Consider the following 16,014-nt stretch of genomic DNA (forward strand, 5'->3'; position numbering starts at 1 on the left):
GAGATTTTATTTATTTATTCATGAGAGACACAGAGAGAGAGAGAGAGGCAGAGACACAGGCAGAGGGAGAAGCAGGCTCAATGCGGGGAGCCCGACGCGGGACTGGATCCCAGGACTCCAGGATCACGACCTGAGCCGAAGGCAGATGCTCAACCACTGAGCCACTCAGGGGCCCTTCACTAGTTCCTTCCGTTCCTCTTTTCCTCTCTCCCTCCTCCCCTTCTTCTTCGTCTTCTTCTTCTTCTTCTTCTCTCTCTCTCTCTCTCTCGCTAATTTTATCCTCTGGCATTACTTTTGCTCCCATTTGATATACATTCCCCAATCTGGAAGGGCCAGTCTCAAGTTATGAAATTCTTTCTCCCAGCACCAAAGGATCCATACTCTCTGGGCCTAACTTACCTTTCTAGCCACATATTTTTAATAGTCTATTTCTCAGAGGTACTTCGATAGACTCCAAAGGGCGAGGACTAAAAGTAAAGAGGGATGATTACAAATCTCAGCTCTGTTGATTACCTGCCATAAGGCCTTAAGCAAATTCTCTAAACCTTTGTTTTCTCCCCTGTAAAACAAGTATACGAATAGTGCTTGGAGATTTTTTTTTATAAGATTTTATTTATTTATTCATGAGAGACAGAGAGAGAGAGGCAGAGACACAGGCAGAGGGAGAAGCAAGCTCCATGCAGGGAGCCTGACATGGGACTCGATCCCTGGTCTCCAGGATCATGCCCTGAGCTGAAGGCAGGTGCTCAATCACTGAGCCACCCAGGCATCCCTTTTTTTTTTTTTTTTTCTTATTTAGAAGTTCTAGCAGGGGAGCACAGCTACTTCTATACCCTTGACCAAAGAATGGTCCTCCTCTATCTGGGAAGGTCATCCTCTTTGACCAAGTGCACAGCTTCAGAACAGATATGCATGGAGCCCTGGGGGGACAAGGGGACCCCCCCACCAGCAGCCAGATCAGCCAAATCAACCCTGGCGATCAGTGAAGGGATGGATCACCCTCACATCCAATCTTTTCATCACTTTGAGATGGCATGTCTGGTACTTCACTGGTACTCAATAGCTTGAAGTTACTATTATTCTTGTTACAATGATGATATGAGCAACCACAAATATTTTAACTACCAAATATTTCAACTACCAAAAGCTGTGCACAGGATAATGTAGGTTGTGAGGAAACCATAGGATCCAGCAGGCCACATTAACTAGGGTGAGGACAGAAGCAACAGAAGCTCAGTAGATACTGAAGGTAGCTCTTTGGACGGCTCTGGTAATCCATTCAGTTAACGTAAATCCCTCTGCCCCACACCCTGTTGACACCCTAAGTAAAATCCTTGAGGGTGGAGAGGGTCTAGCTCCAGAGTTCGGGCTGGGAGACTGTCTAGCACAGAGCCTCAGCTCCAATGTATGTCTGTAGAAACTTAACTTCCAGGGAGAATGAGCATTAGAAGTGGATAGATTAGGGTAGCCCGGTGGCTCAGGGGTTTAGCGCCACCTTCAGCCCAGGGCATGATCCTGGAGTCCCGGGATCGAGTCCCACGTCGGGCTCCCTGCATGGAGCCTGCATCTCCCTCTGCCTGGGTCTCTGCCTCTCTCTGTGTGGGTCTCTCATGAATAAATAAATAAAATCTTAAAAAAAAAAAAAGAAATGGGTAGATTATAAGTGATACTACAAGTAAGCTAAAGTATATCACATGCATTATCTTAATGGGATCTCTCTTACGACCTTATGAAGTAGGTGCTAATTTGAGCCTGATTTGGGAGTAAGAAAACTTGAACTTTGGCCTGCCCAGGTCCAGAGCCCAAGTGCTTCCACATTGCTTCCCCATGGCACTCTACTGCTTTAATTTTCAGACTGACCAAACACATGAGCTCAAGTTATGAGTACTTGGTGGCTCAAGTGGACATTAAAAGTATTGGCTTCTGTTCTGCCTGTTTCCAGGCAGGACAGAACCTCTTCCATTGACATTGTCAAGTAACCACCACAGAATCAACCCTGATGACCACCAAACATTCAAACTAACCGTCAGAAAGTTACGTTACAGAGAAAAGAACCACTTCTGAAAATAAATCACTTCCAGAGAAGTGCAGCTGAACTCTGGACAAGTGTGGCAGACTGTTGGTTGAAACTCCCTCCTAAATTTGATGGCATAAGCTGGAAGGCACTTAGTTCAGCTATAGTCTTTGAAAATGTCCACAACCTCCCAAAATGAGATGGCTCTGGCTTTAAGTTTTTAAAACATAATCATTTCCGTTTAGAAGTAGAGCCAATTGGTTCACAATTTGAACACTGTTTACCTCAGAACCAGTAAAATGCACAAGAAAGGAAAATAGGCTTTGGAGTCAAGCAGATTCCTATCAATAGCTAATTCCAGATACTCAGCTATCTCTATATACTCTCCAGGACTCTTGTGCCCCATGGAGGCAAAGGCTGATGTGGAAAGGTTCTGTTCATTTGTCCCAGTCAACTAATGAGTACAATAGAAAATCACAGAGTAAGGTCTAGATCAGAGACCAGAGAGCAATTATACCTTGACATTCCACCTTTTTTTTTTTTTTAAGATTTTATTTATTCATGACAGACACAGAGAAGCAGGCTTCTCACAGGGAACCCAATGTGGTACTTGATCCCCGGACCCAGGATCATGCCCTAACCCAAAGGCAGATTCGCAACCGCTGAGTCACCCAGGCATCCTGACATTCCACTTTTATACCAGTGGGCTTTATGCTTTTAAAATTATGGATCCCTTTGAGAGTCGAAATGAAAGGTGCCAATTATTCCCAGAAAAATGCTCCAGCTTTGGAGTCAATCATATTGGATTTGCATCTTGGCATCACCTCTTAATTGGTAGGCTTCTTTCGGCAAGCCACTTAACCTTTGAATGTCTTAATTTCCTGATCCATAAAATGGGGACACAGTAGTATGACTCTCTGAGGATTGGGATAAAAGTTAAATGAGTTGACGCAGTAAGCACTTAGAGAGCAAACAAAGGACTTGTGGACTAGTCACTAAGAAAACAGCCTTCACTGTCTGACATAACGACTTACCAGCTGTGGGATCACTCTGTTTCTCAAGGATTGCACCTGTAAGATGGGGATAGTAGTCACAGCAACCAATTTCATGGGGTTACTTACAGCTTAACATATCAGCACTCCAAAAACAAATTTTAGGCATTTTTATGGTCTCAGTGTCTAGCACAGGGCAAGGATTCAGTGCATGGTCATTATTTTTTTTTTAAGATTTTATTTATTCATGACAGACACAGAGAGAGAGAGAGACAGAGACAGACACAGGCAAAGGGAGAAGCAGGCTCCACGCAGGGAGCCCGATGCAGGACTCGATCCCAGGTCTTCAGCATCAGGCCCTGGGCTGAAGGCGGTGCTAAACCACTGAGCCACTGGGGCTGCCCCCATGGTCACTATTATTAAACTCAGAGTACCGATATCTAGGGTAGGAGCTGTGTTTTCACTCTTAATGCTTCTTGCATGGGTCCTCATACACTATTCTGCTTGAATGCTCCTTGGTATGTAGTATCATACCAAATTATGTAGTCAACTGATGGATACAACTGGGTATTTAAAAAGATCCCACACCATTGGCTGCATACAAAAGTAGAATAAACTGATGACCTTGCCCAGCATATAGAGTAATTTAATTTCAAAACCTTGAATTTCACTAAGAGTAGCAGAATATAAACACAGTAGACACCAGCCAATAGTTCTTGTGTTTATTTTAACTGGCATTTCCAAAGCATCTTTTGAAGCAAAGTGTTATTTTCTCTGGCTCCTAGAAGTCAAAATTTCTCAGCCAGATTCTTCAGACACATTGTAATCATTCATCATGCCAGGAGCAGAGATCTGGACACCTAGTAATTGTCTGATCCAGAAAGCCATATTCATTTATTTCTGTGGTTCTGACAGTGAAGCCTGCAGTTCAGGAACATCCTCATAATCTGGACTTGTCAGAAATGCAGGATCTCAGACCTACAGAATCAAAAACTCTGGGATTGGGTCCCAGCAATCTGTGTTTTAACAAGCCTTCCAGGGGGTTCCCATGCATGCTCTGAATTAGACTATGCTGGTTCGTACTTGAGAATCAGAGAGCAAGTTCCCAACAGATCTTTGGATCTCAAGGAGAACTGTGCTTCCAAAGAGAAAAAGAACCTGGTAATGTCCTATTACCCCAAATCCTGCTCTTAATTTTAATGAGGCTCCTTATCCATCTGCCACCTACATAATGACAAATGCCACCGTATGGAACATGCTCTTCTCCCGAAGACACTTGGGTCCAGCTAGAATTAACAAATGTATAGCAAATTATATTTGTAAAAGAGCAGTAGTCTTGGAGCATTAGGGCACGGGAAAGGGACCAGTATAGGGGCTGAAGGGACTACAGGGGATGGTTTGAGTCAATTGTATAAAGAGAGTTCAGTTCTTTCCCAACATCTGCTGCTGGAGTCACCCTCCTGTCCTGGAGAACTGCCCTGGGCTCTGTTCCCCTCCACTTCATGTCAATCAGCTTTTTATCTGTGTCCAACTTCAAGTTGGGCCCCAAAGTAGAGCATTCATACCCTATTGAGGTTAGAAGCAAAAAGTCACAAATCCATGGATCCGTGCTACACACAAATGCAAACCATCACGAAATCCTCACCTCATCTCCTACAGTAATCACTTCTATAAAGTGAGCAGGAAATGGCAGGTCAGTCATAAGCTGTGTCACCCAGAGGAATCATTTCAAATGTATTATCACCTAAGGTGTAACTTCCCAAAGGTGGAAGGAGATAAAGTCATTGAGTCTGTCCTCTTATCCATCTGCCACCTACATAATGATAACTTTTTAAAACTCTACTCATGATTCATTGCTTGCATATATCTAAAGGTAATATATCTAAAAGGATCCCACATCCTATTTAGTATTTGTCACCCAGGAGAAGGAAGCCACCAACATCAGCCCGGCCTCCATCAGCAGTTTAGACAGGACTGCAATAGTCACATCGGGACCATGGCTAAGTGACTGTCATCTAAAATGTTCTCCCTTCATTTTCCTTCTGTGAAGAGCTCATTTAAGCTCTAATTGAGTCGCTCTTCAAAAATTTCTAAGGGAAGAAGCAGATTTGGATTTTAGAATCATGTACCAACTTCTACATCAACTTTGATTTTTCTCCCCCCAGAATTGTATCGTTTTTAAAACGTCACTGAGGCAGATGTGTGTTTACTTTGAGGGGTAAAAATGTTAACATTTAAACGGAAAGCCTGTTTCGGTTTTAAGGTACTTAATTGCCTTACAGCATATAATAAACTGAGCCCATCTTGTCATTCAACTAATGGAGGGAGTGATAAAGAGATAGGAGCCCAGGACCCAATTCATTCCATTTTTCCTTTGTACTTGGTTTACTTTGGCACCGCGCCTCGTGTGTATTTTACACTTCTTTACATTTTGTACATCCCTGTATGACAAATACTTGTCAAACAAAAACTAAACAGATTTATAACCCCTTAACTTGAAATGAGCCAAAATTGAACTGCCAAAACTTTATGACTTCATTTTCTTTCATAGTTTTCCACTACATTGGTTCAAACAGACAAACCCCACTTGAGGTCAAGCAGAGGTCATTTCACTTTCATTACTAAAATATAATTTACAATATGCCAGACCTAAACAAGTTTAGCCTAAAGGGTTTGTATAATGTAAACCATCTGTTCCTCAACAATACAGCTCATTTCCTGCCGTCACTGTACAGTCTACTGACTGCTGCTTTAAGGGTTTTTATGATTTTTTAACTAGTTCAGGATTTATGTAAAATTTGAAAATGAGTCTATAGTTAAGACACATTTGTACCAAGTAACTTGAGCATTTTAAAAATGCAAATCACTGTGTAAATTGTTCCCCTGAAACCAAGCTCTGAGCAGTTTTTCTGGGTACTTCTATGCCGGCTGCTGTACAGGTGTTCCGAGGAAAGGTTTTGTGAAATCTGCCATTTTTGTTGCCTTCCGTGCCTCTTTCCAAAGCAAATCCCCAAGTACGGTTATGACTAGCTGTGGCAAACCGTTCCTTCCTTCTATTGGCTAGAGAAGAGCTGGGACTCTGTGCTCTATGACCTACCGGGTACAGGTGGGATCTGACAAGACACACGTGGGTCAAAATGGCCTCTCACATGTCTGAACAGGGAAGAAGAACCATTATAATTCCACGGAGTGGCCACACACTGAAGGCTGACCTCACAGCCCTGTAAGGTGTCAGGCCCGAAGCTGAGCCTCCGGAGACATTGTATGTCAAGTTCAGATCGCTGGCCAGCAAGCTTCTCTGGTTTCAGACAGAATGGTGTGGCTCAAAGCAGAAGGCCTTGCAGTGCAAGTGCACTCTTTTTGGCTCTTCTAAAAATTCTTGATACTTTTCAATCCTCTTTCTCCATCCATAAAATGGTAAGAGTTCTTTTTCTAAGAGCAAATAGAAAAGAACTAATTTGCTTACCTCAGTGAAGGGGAATGCAGCCAGCCTTCTCTTAGCCATGAATCCCAAGGGGCCCTGTGTCAGGACGGTGCCAAGGTCCTGTCCACCCCTCTTCTCTTCCAGTCCCCAGAAGTTTGGCTAGCTTGCTTTCTTGTCCCATCTGCCACCATGTACTCTTGACATGGGTTCTTGCTCCCACCACCCATCTTCATCTCCCAGAATCCTAGAGGAGCAGGCCACCTAGAGAGTGTACCAATGTACCAACCTTCAGGCTGCCATAACACAGTCTCTGTTTTGAGATTGAAGATTTTTAAGATTTTAAGATTTTTGTTTTAAACCAATAGGAGAACAGGGAAAGATTACTAGGAGGAAGTTAGATGCATTTTTTAAAAGATTTTATTTATTTATTCATGAGAAACACAGAAAGACAGACAGAGAGAGAGAGAGAAAGAGAGAGGCAGAGACACAGGCAGAGGGAGAAGCAGGCTCCATGCAGGGAGCCCAACATGGGACTCGATCCCGGGTCTCCAGGATCAGGCCCTGGGCTGAAGGTGGCACTAAACCACTGAGCCACCCGGGCTGCCCCATTTTAAAAAATACATAACGGGAATCATAGAAAACTGTCCAGAACTACTTAAGACTGTAAATGGATCTAAATCATTTGCATTTACTCCACTTCCTGGATTACTTTCATAATAAGGATAATAAGATTGATTTAAAGATCACTTACTAGGTAGAAATTACTTTTATACATTGTTGCATTTAATCCCTAGTGTAACTATGGAAGCTGCATATTATATTATTTAATGGATATGGAAATAGAGGTTTAGAAAAAAGTTAAGCTCACCCACAGTCAAACAGCTAAGATACAGGACCTACGTTACAGGATGTTGTCTTAAATGAGTTAATATTTGTTAAGTGCTTAGATCAGTATCTAGCATATAGTAAATGTTATGTATTAACTAATATTAATAGAAAGCAACAGGTCCAGGATGCAAATTCAGATTGTTATGACTCCAGAGATCACAGAGTTTGAATATGCTGCACTGCCAATGCATTTCAGCGGGGGCAGAAAAAAAGAGTCATCCTAATTCCTAATCACATTCGTCTAATATTCTTTGAGTGTAATTAGTAATTCCTGTTTTCCCTCAAAAATTTTAGTACTCAGTCACATACCCCTCTCTCTCACCAAAGCTTCCAGATCCTGTTTATTTTTTTTTAATTTTATTTATTTATGATAGTCATCACAGAGAGAGAGGCAGAGACATAGGCAGAGGGAGAAGCAGGCTCCATGCAGGGAGGCTGACGTGGGATTTGATCCTGGGTTTCCAGGATCGTGCCCTGGGCCAAAGGCAGGCGCTAAACCGCTGCGCCACCCAGGGATCCCCCAGATCCTGTTTAGGTGGAACAGTAAGTAATCCCTATGATGCCTCAAGGGACCTTCATGTAAATCAGATTCATTTAAATCATTAGGGGAATTTGTGATAGAAATCCCAGTCTGAAAAAAAAAAGAAAAGAAAAGAAATCCCAGTCTGAACATCATGTGGGAGAAATTCACCTGGGGTTAGTCTTCCCACGAAAGCAAAATCATCTGGGATGCCTGGGTGGCTCAGCGGCTGGGTGCCTGCCTTCGTGATCCCGGGATCCAGGATCAAGTTCCGCATCGGGCACCCTGTGAGGAGCCTTCTTCTCCCCCTGCCTGTGTCTCTGCCTCTCTCTCTCTCAGTCTGTGTCTCTCGTGAATAAATAAATAAAAAAAAATCTTAAAAAAGAAAAAGCAAAATCTTCTGAGTGCCACAAGAGAAAAAAGTAGGGTTTGTGCAAATGGTTTCTTTTCCCATCACCTTCATGCTGCTCTCCCAGAAGATCAACGTAGCTCCCATAGGAATCCAGCTCCTGGAAGCAAAAGGAAAAATAGTGGAGGGACCTATAGCTGCAAAAGAAATTTCCATATACAGTCAGATAGAAAGATTGGTCATATGTATTTACTTCTTTACTTTTTTCTTGGTTCAAAAAATTTTTAAGTATTAAAAAGCATAAAGTGAAAACACTCCCAGCTTTGTCCCCTTCCTTCTGGTTCCCACCTCTGTTCTCCCCTGCCCCCCAACCACCGCTGTTTCCTGCATGTCCTTTCAGAGTTTCTTCATACATATGCAAATAATTATGAATATATCCATTCTTTTCCACCTCCCCTTTCACACAAAAGCAGCATGCAGCATTAACTGTTCTTTTGCTTTTTATTTTTGACTTAGTAGTAGGATTTTGGAGATCTTTCCATATCGTTACTTAGAAAACATCTTCATTCTTAAACTAGATACTCTATTTATTATTTAATGTAACAGGTCTCCTCTAGGTAGACCTCTAGGTTGTTTCTTTTTTTTTTTTTTAAGGAAGTTTTATTTTATTTTATTTTTTTTAGAGTAAGTATAAGCAGCAGAGGGCGGAGGGGTGCAGGAGAAAGGAAGAGAGAATCTTAAGCTGGCTCAACGCACCTAGCACGGAGTCTGACTTGGGGCTCAGTCTCACAACTCTAAAATCATGACCTAAGCTGAAATCAAGAGTCAGACAGTCAACCAACTGAGCCACTCAGGCATCCCCATTTTAGGTTGTTTCTATTCTTTTGCTCCTGTAATACTATAATGAATAGAACTGGAAAAATAAGCTTTAATTTGCTGAATGTTTAAAGCAGTGTGTTACCATTACTTACAGCAGAAGTAACTTTCCTGTAAGACATTTCCAAATACAGACCACTTGAGATCTGCCTTAATGAATGAGACCTATTTCAAATAGGAAATATTTGGATGGGAAAATTGATGTTTCAAAATTGTCAATTTTATTTTGTCCTTTTAAGTATTTTGCTGCATGTTTATTTATACTTATATAATTAGGTTAATGGGCACCTTGCCCTGGAAAATATCAGCCCAGAACAGAGCTAATCATCATGAATTTTAATTTTTTTTTATTTACTTATGATAGTCACAGAGAGAGAGAGAGAGGCAGAGACACAGGCAGAGGGAGAAGCGGGCTCCATGCACCGGGAGCCCGATGTGGGATTCGATCCCGGGTCTCCAGGATCACGCCCCAGGCCAAAGACCGGTGCCAAACCGCTGCGCCACCCAGGGATCCCTCATCATGAATTTTAAATTAATAGTGTTTGGATTAGAGAAATATTTTACTTAATTTTCTAAACTTGTTTTAGACTGTACAGAGAGCTCTGAGATCTGTATGTATTTGCAACATGGTCAGCTTTAGTTGGAATAGTCAGAGCAGTATTCTTTTTCTAAAAAAATTCAAAGTGCAGGGATTATTTTTTAAATTGGTTTAAGAACAAATGCATTGCTTTTGTGATTTTTTTTCTTAACAGATTCGTCTAGAAGTCAGGCTAAATTTGTAGTGAATTTCAAAAATTGTTGCCAAGATCAAATGTGATAATTTTTAATAATTTCATCATGCGCTAGATGCTTTTTCCTGTCTGTCTTAACATCTATTAATAAACTTGTGAGGCTGTAGGGTTATCAGTTGGTATGAAGGGCAAAGCCTCCCCTTCAAGAAATTGAAATCTGACTGAGATGACAAAATATACATTAAAAGAACAGTAACAGCAAGGGAACAACTGAAAGTTAAATAGCACTTAACCATGTACCAGACATCATGCTGAGTACTTTGCAAGTGTTAATTTACTAAAAGTTCACAAAGAACCCTACAAGATAAGTAATCATCCCACTTTAAGGACAAGGGAATTGAGGCATAAGGTGGTTAAATACTGTGGCGAGAGGCACCCAGCTGGTAAGTGGAAGAGGCAGGATTCAAATTCAGATTGTCTGACTGGGAAGGCCATGAGTGTAAGCTGCCCTCTCAGGGCCTCTTGCATGTGGTGGTATGCAGACACTAGAGCACCAGGACTCCAGAGAAGGCGGAGACCTCAGGGGGCAGGGAGAGCTTGAGAGGGAGCAACATTTGATAAGCATTGGGGTGCACATTCCAAACCTTCCTACTGTGAGCACCTCAGGAGGACAGCCCTTCACTTTGGTTTCTCTGCCTTTTCAACCAGTAAATATCCTAAGAATAAAAAAGCATTGTGGGAACAGAATTGTTAGGCAAGAATGGCTGAGATATTTAGGGGTGAACACTGAGGAGACCTAATAAAGTAAAGTGATGCTAACGGACAGAGAAGTAGCAGGGGTAGGTGGGGTAGGACCAAATCACACACACCCTGTGTGCCAGGCTGAGAAGCAAAGCCATAGATCTGCAGCAGTACCCCTCAGCCTGGAAGGGTTGCTGAAATCACCCAGGGGGCTGATTAATTGCACATTCTGATCCAGCAGGTGTGAGGCAGGGTCGAGAGCCTTCCTCTGCCATAAGCTTTGAGTGATGCTGGTGTTGCCTGTTTCAGAACCACACTTTGGGTAGCAAAGACTCTAAGGCACCAGCTGCAAACAGCTTATGGGATGTGGAGCAAGGGATGTGGATGGGCTGGGAAGGAAGGGGGAGCACGTTGCCTGTGGCACCTCCTCCAAGTTGTGGCGGACAGTTTTAACGACCTATAGACCTAGAGTATTTGATTCTGTCTGATTTATAGAGCCTCTCCCTATATGCCCCACCCCTTCTTGCAGAGGCCAAGACGTCTTGCCTTAAGAAATATTTGAAACCACATTTTTTCTTTCTTTGTATACAGAGCAAGGCTAAAGAGCTGCCACTCTCTGCTGTCCGTTTTATGGAAGAATTGGGTGAATGTGCCTTTGGAAAGATCTATAAGGGCCATCTCTATCTCCCAGGCATGGACCATGCTCAGTTGGTTGCCATAAAGACCTTGAAAGACTGTAACAATCCCCAGCAATGGACAGAATTTCAACAGGAAGCCTCCCTGATGGCCGAACTCCACCATCCCAATATTGTCTGCCTTCTAGGTGCGGTCAGCCAGGAGCAACCTGTGTGTATGCTCTTTGAGTATATGAATCAGGGGGATCTCCACGAGTTCCTTATCATGCGATCCCCACATTCCGACGTAGGCTGTAGCAGTGACGAAGACGGGACCGTAAAATCCAGCCTAGATCACGGAGATTTTCTGCACATTGCAATTCAGATTGCAGCTGGCATGGAGTACCTGTCTAGTCACTTCTTTGTCCATAAGGACCTTGCCGCTCGCAATATTTTAATTGGAGAGCAACTTCACGTCAAGATCTCAGACCTTGGGCTTTCCAGAGAAATATACTCTGCTGATTACTACAGGGTGCAGAGTAAGTCTTTGCTGCCCATTCGCTGGATGCCCCCGGAAGCCATCATGTATGGCAAATTCTCATCTGATTCAGATATCTGGTCCTTTGGGGTTGTCTTGTGGGAGATTTTCAGTTTTGGACTGCAACCCTACTACGGATTTAGTAACCAGGAAGTGATCGAAATGGTGAGGAAGCGACAGCTGCTGCCATGCTCTGAAGACTGCCCACCCAGAATGTACAGCCTCATGACGGAGTGCTGGAACGAGATTCCTTCCAGGAGACCACGATTTAAAGATATTCACGTCCGGCTCCGCTCCTGGGAGGGACTCTCCAGTCACACCAGTTCTACTACCCCCTCCGGAGGAAATGCCACCACTCAGACCACCTCCCTTAGTGCCAGCCCCGTGAGTAATCTCAGTAACCCCAGATATCCCAATTATATGTTCCCGAGCCAGGGTATTACACCACAGGGCCAGATTGCTGGTTTCATTGGCCCACCGATACCTCAGAACCAGCGATTCATCCCCATCAATGGATACCCAATACCTCCCGGATATGCAGCGTTTCCAGCTGCCCACTACCAGCCAACAGGTCCTCCCAGAGTCATTCAGCATTGCCCGCCTCCCAAGAGTCGGTCCCCAAGCAGTGCCAGTGGGTCCACAAGCACTGGTCATGTGACCAGCTTGCCCTCTTCAGGATCCAACCAAGAAGCGAATATCCCCTTACTACCGCACATGTCCATCCCAAATCATCCAGGTGGTATGGGCATCACTGTTTTTGGCAACAAGTCTCAAAAACCCTACAAAATAGACTCAAAGCAACCATCTTTGCTAGGAGACTCCAATATTCATGGACACACCGAATCTATGATTTCCGCAGAACTGTAAATTGCACGACTTTTGTAAATGTGGTTGGTATACAGGAAAAACTAGAAAGTCGTAGAAAAGATTTAAATTCAAATGTTTTTATTAAAGTAAGGTTCTCATTTAGCAGACATTGCAACAAGTATCTTCTGTGAAGTTTAACTGTGTCTTACCAAGCAGGGCAGACACCAGCCAGAAAAACAAAACAAAACAAAACAAAAAAACATTGTGAGATTAACACTCCATCAGGGGCTCATGACATGGCATTGGGATTGGTACACATCTGGTTTCAAGTACTAAAAACTGCAAACCAGTGAAGAGGAAAAGAATTTGCAATTAAATATCAAACCAAAAAGGAAAGTCAAATGGTGCTTTGTGTATTTGCCTTCGTTCTCCATGACTGGTCTCTCCCCAAAATGTATATACCATAGCATTTGTCTACCTGCTGTCTTATCTTCAGGACAAATGTTCAGGAATTATGTTGGTTCAATTTAGACTCTATGCATACTTGTATGGAAATGATATTCAGAATCAAGGAGGAAACTTTAGGCAAAATTTGAAATCCCAGATGGAAACGAGCCATAAGACAAGTGTAAGATCCCCTGAAGCCTTCCACACATTGGGGCTTCTTTGGGAAGGCACAGAGTGTGCCTCTTTGTGAATTTCCTCTGCTGATCAGGAAGGCCTTTTCCACAGTGTGTTTACACTTGCGCTTGAAAAAATATAGGGCATCAGGCCATAAAAAGGCTAGATGCAGATGCTGGAATTGATTGTTGGTTGATAGCTTACTCCGCTGCATTAGAAATGAGGAACCAAAAGAAGCACAGTCAGGAATTTGGCCACTTGGCCTAGATCAGCACCCATGGGGACAGCCTCACAGGAGCTTCCCTGGACCAATACCATTGAAGAAAAGAGGTGTGGCTGCAGACCAGCACATTAGTGCCTACAGCCTCCGGCATATGAGCTGTCCAAGGTGTAGGGGTGCTCACCATCAATGAACTCTGGGGAAGTAGGAACCTCTATGACACCGATACCGAGTTCAAGTTTCTCTCATCTTTTTTTCTGATCTGGAAATGTTCAGAGATTTTATTCCGGCTCCAGAACTTATGACAGCTTATTCCTACAATTAGTTGGAATCCAAAGACTATGAATTCTGTTTTGCAAAATATTACAGTATTTAAAAAAACAACAGGCACTGAGTTCACATTTCAAAGATTACCATGAACAGAATTTTTAAAGTGGTGAATAGAAGCAACATAATCCTTTTTGGCCTTAGTTAGGAGGGAGGCATCAAATGTGCATCTCATGCCACTTACTGGCTAGCCATCTTTTGCCAAGTTTAGAATTCTTATGGGTTTCAAGTTCTATATAGAAAGGAATGATGTGTTTGATTTTCTCTTGTTAGAAAATAACTCCTTTATTCTAAGAACAGTGTCTCAAGGTCTCATTTTTTTTCTTATTTTACAGCTAAAGAAACTTATAAAGAGACTTCCGGGATATAAAATAATTCCTGGAAATGATATTTGATGAGGAGAATGCAAAAGTATTAGGAGCACATTGATTTTCAATTTTGTAAAAAAAAAAAAAATTGCAATTAGGATGAGAAATCAAGGAAATATGTTTACCAAATGTGTTGCAATTTTCCCAAACACTGAATCTTCAAACAATAAACATGGACTTATCAGTACTGTGAACTTAAAGAATTGGCTATATCTGGTTTTATTGGGAGATAAATTAAGAAATATTTTTGTGACATAAATAAGCTGATTCAAAAGTTACATTTCTTAACTTTAGGTAGAGGAGAATATTTGTATCCTTTTGTTGCTATGCAACTGTTTAATGATGAAGATTCAAACCACAATTTTGTATATCATATGACAATCAATTGTTTTCCAAGAATATTTATTATTTTAAGTAAACACAATTTCAGTGAATCTGAGTTTTTCTAGGAGTCCCTTAAAGGGAAATTAGCATTCCATGAGCCAGTAAAAATACGTACTCTGGAAAAACATTACTATGGTTAAAAAATAAATTCAAGTTAGTTTTTTATAAAGAACTATAACATTTATTTTAAACATTTTATAATTACTGAGGTCATTAAGGTGAGCAAACCAAATTTCAAAACCACTTGTAATAATGTGTTTTATAATAGCACTGTGATACTACATAACACAGTCCCTTTTGTATTAAAATAGTATTTTTTTCACAAACTGAAAAACTCTTCGCTTTGTTGACAATGTTTTGTAAGATGACTTTATTTTCAGATTTTTTCTTTCTTTCTTTTTTTTTTTTTTTGCACAAAACTATGTTTATGGTTTGTATCACAGAAGTGAAAATATATCTCTGCATTTTTATATCTGGTCTGTTTCTTTGTTTCCTTTGTTCATTTCTTTTTAACTCAATATAGATTTTCTTCAAATATATCATGGCAATATGCAGCTATCTTGCCCTCCCATATCTTTTCTTATTTTCACTGCATGCATTTAATCACTGTATTACCTAATGTTTGATTTGTTATTACGGGCATTTCAAATAGACAAGCATGGATGTAATGACAAAAAGGCTATTTTATATGGAGGATATGTGCATTTGTATTTCACACACCAGAGATGATATTAAACACTGATTACTTTATGCTGCTGTTTATTAAAAATGTTTACCATATAATATTATTTCCTGAATATTGCTATCATGGAGGTATTTGGGAATTTTAATATTATTTCTCCTAATTTTTGACATTTCATAGAAAAAGAAATCATAATTCCTATTTACTGCTATTTCATTGAAATGATTTTTTTCAGTAGGCTTTTAACGACTTGGGCATTCTTTTGCCAATGACCACAGGTAGAAGGGAAAAATCCCAATGATTCCATGACCATATACTATCCAACTATATATGGCAAGATTTTAGTTTCTAAAATCAAGATAATGAATAATTACAACCAAATGGAATGTAAAACTTGGTTTTTCAAAGTTGCGTCCTTTTCTGCCTTGTTTCCATGTGAACTTAGCCATCAAAAATCATGTCTGAGAACTCGGAAGAAGAAAAAGCTGTGTCCATCTTATCGTGTTCAACTTAGATTCCAACCATACTGATAAAATAAAAGAAATGTGGCCGTTTAATTGTCACAGCTTATCTTTATGACCTTCTTTGCCCAAAAGAAAGAGTTCCCCATCTGGCAATTAATACACACTGTCAAGGAAAATGAGTATCATTATGAAAGTTCAAAGAACTTGTCCATTCTGCTATTTAATACAGAAGGGAATACAATAAAACCTTCAGGGCCTTATCCATCTGTTTTAGGTACAGTTCTTGTCACCACCTCAGCGATCAAACTCAATAAAGCAGTCACTTCACATGGCAGTGAGATGGATGTCAGGTTGGGTTTCTCCCTCTCATGTGAATTCCTCGATCTGCCCTTCACTCCTATTTCCTTCTGACTCCAGGTCTTCCCCTCCCACCATCCCCAATCCCTTCAACTCT

At 41.4% G+C, this 16,014-nt stretch overlaps 1 protein-coding gene across 1 annotated transcript in view; it reads left to right on the plus strand.

The window, feature by feature from the left end:
* Window positions 1–15,639, plus strand: part of ROR1 (receptor tyrosine kinase like orphan receptor 1) — a 400,073-nt gene extending 384,434 nt beyond the window's left edge. Inside the window, exon 9 of the mRNA XM_055307141.1 lies at window positions 11,127–15,639. Coding sequence (XP_055163116.1) covers window positions 11,127–12,554 — 1,428 coding nt within the window. The 3' untranslated portion in view covers window positions 12,555–15,639. The remainder of the gene's footprint in view (window positions 1–11,126) is intronic.
* The last annotated feature ends 375 nt before the right edge of the window (window positions 15,640–16,014 follow it).

The sequence above is a fragment of the Nyctereutes procyonoides genome, unplaced genomic scaffold (genome assembly GCF_905146905.1).
Source record: "Nyctereutes procyonoides isolate TBG_1078 unplaced genomic scaffold, NYPRO_anot_genome, whole genome shotgun sequence".
Classification (NCBI taxonomy): Eukaryota; Metazoa; Chordata; class Mammalia; order Carnivora; family Canidae; genus Nyctereutes; species Nyctereutes procyonoides.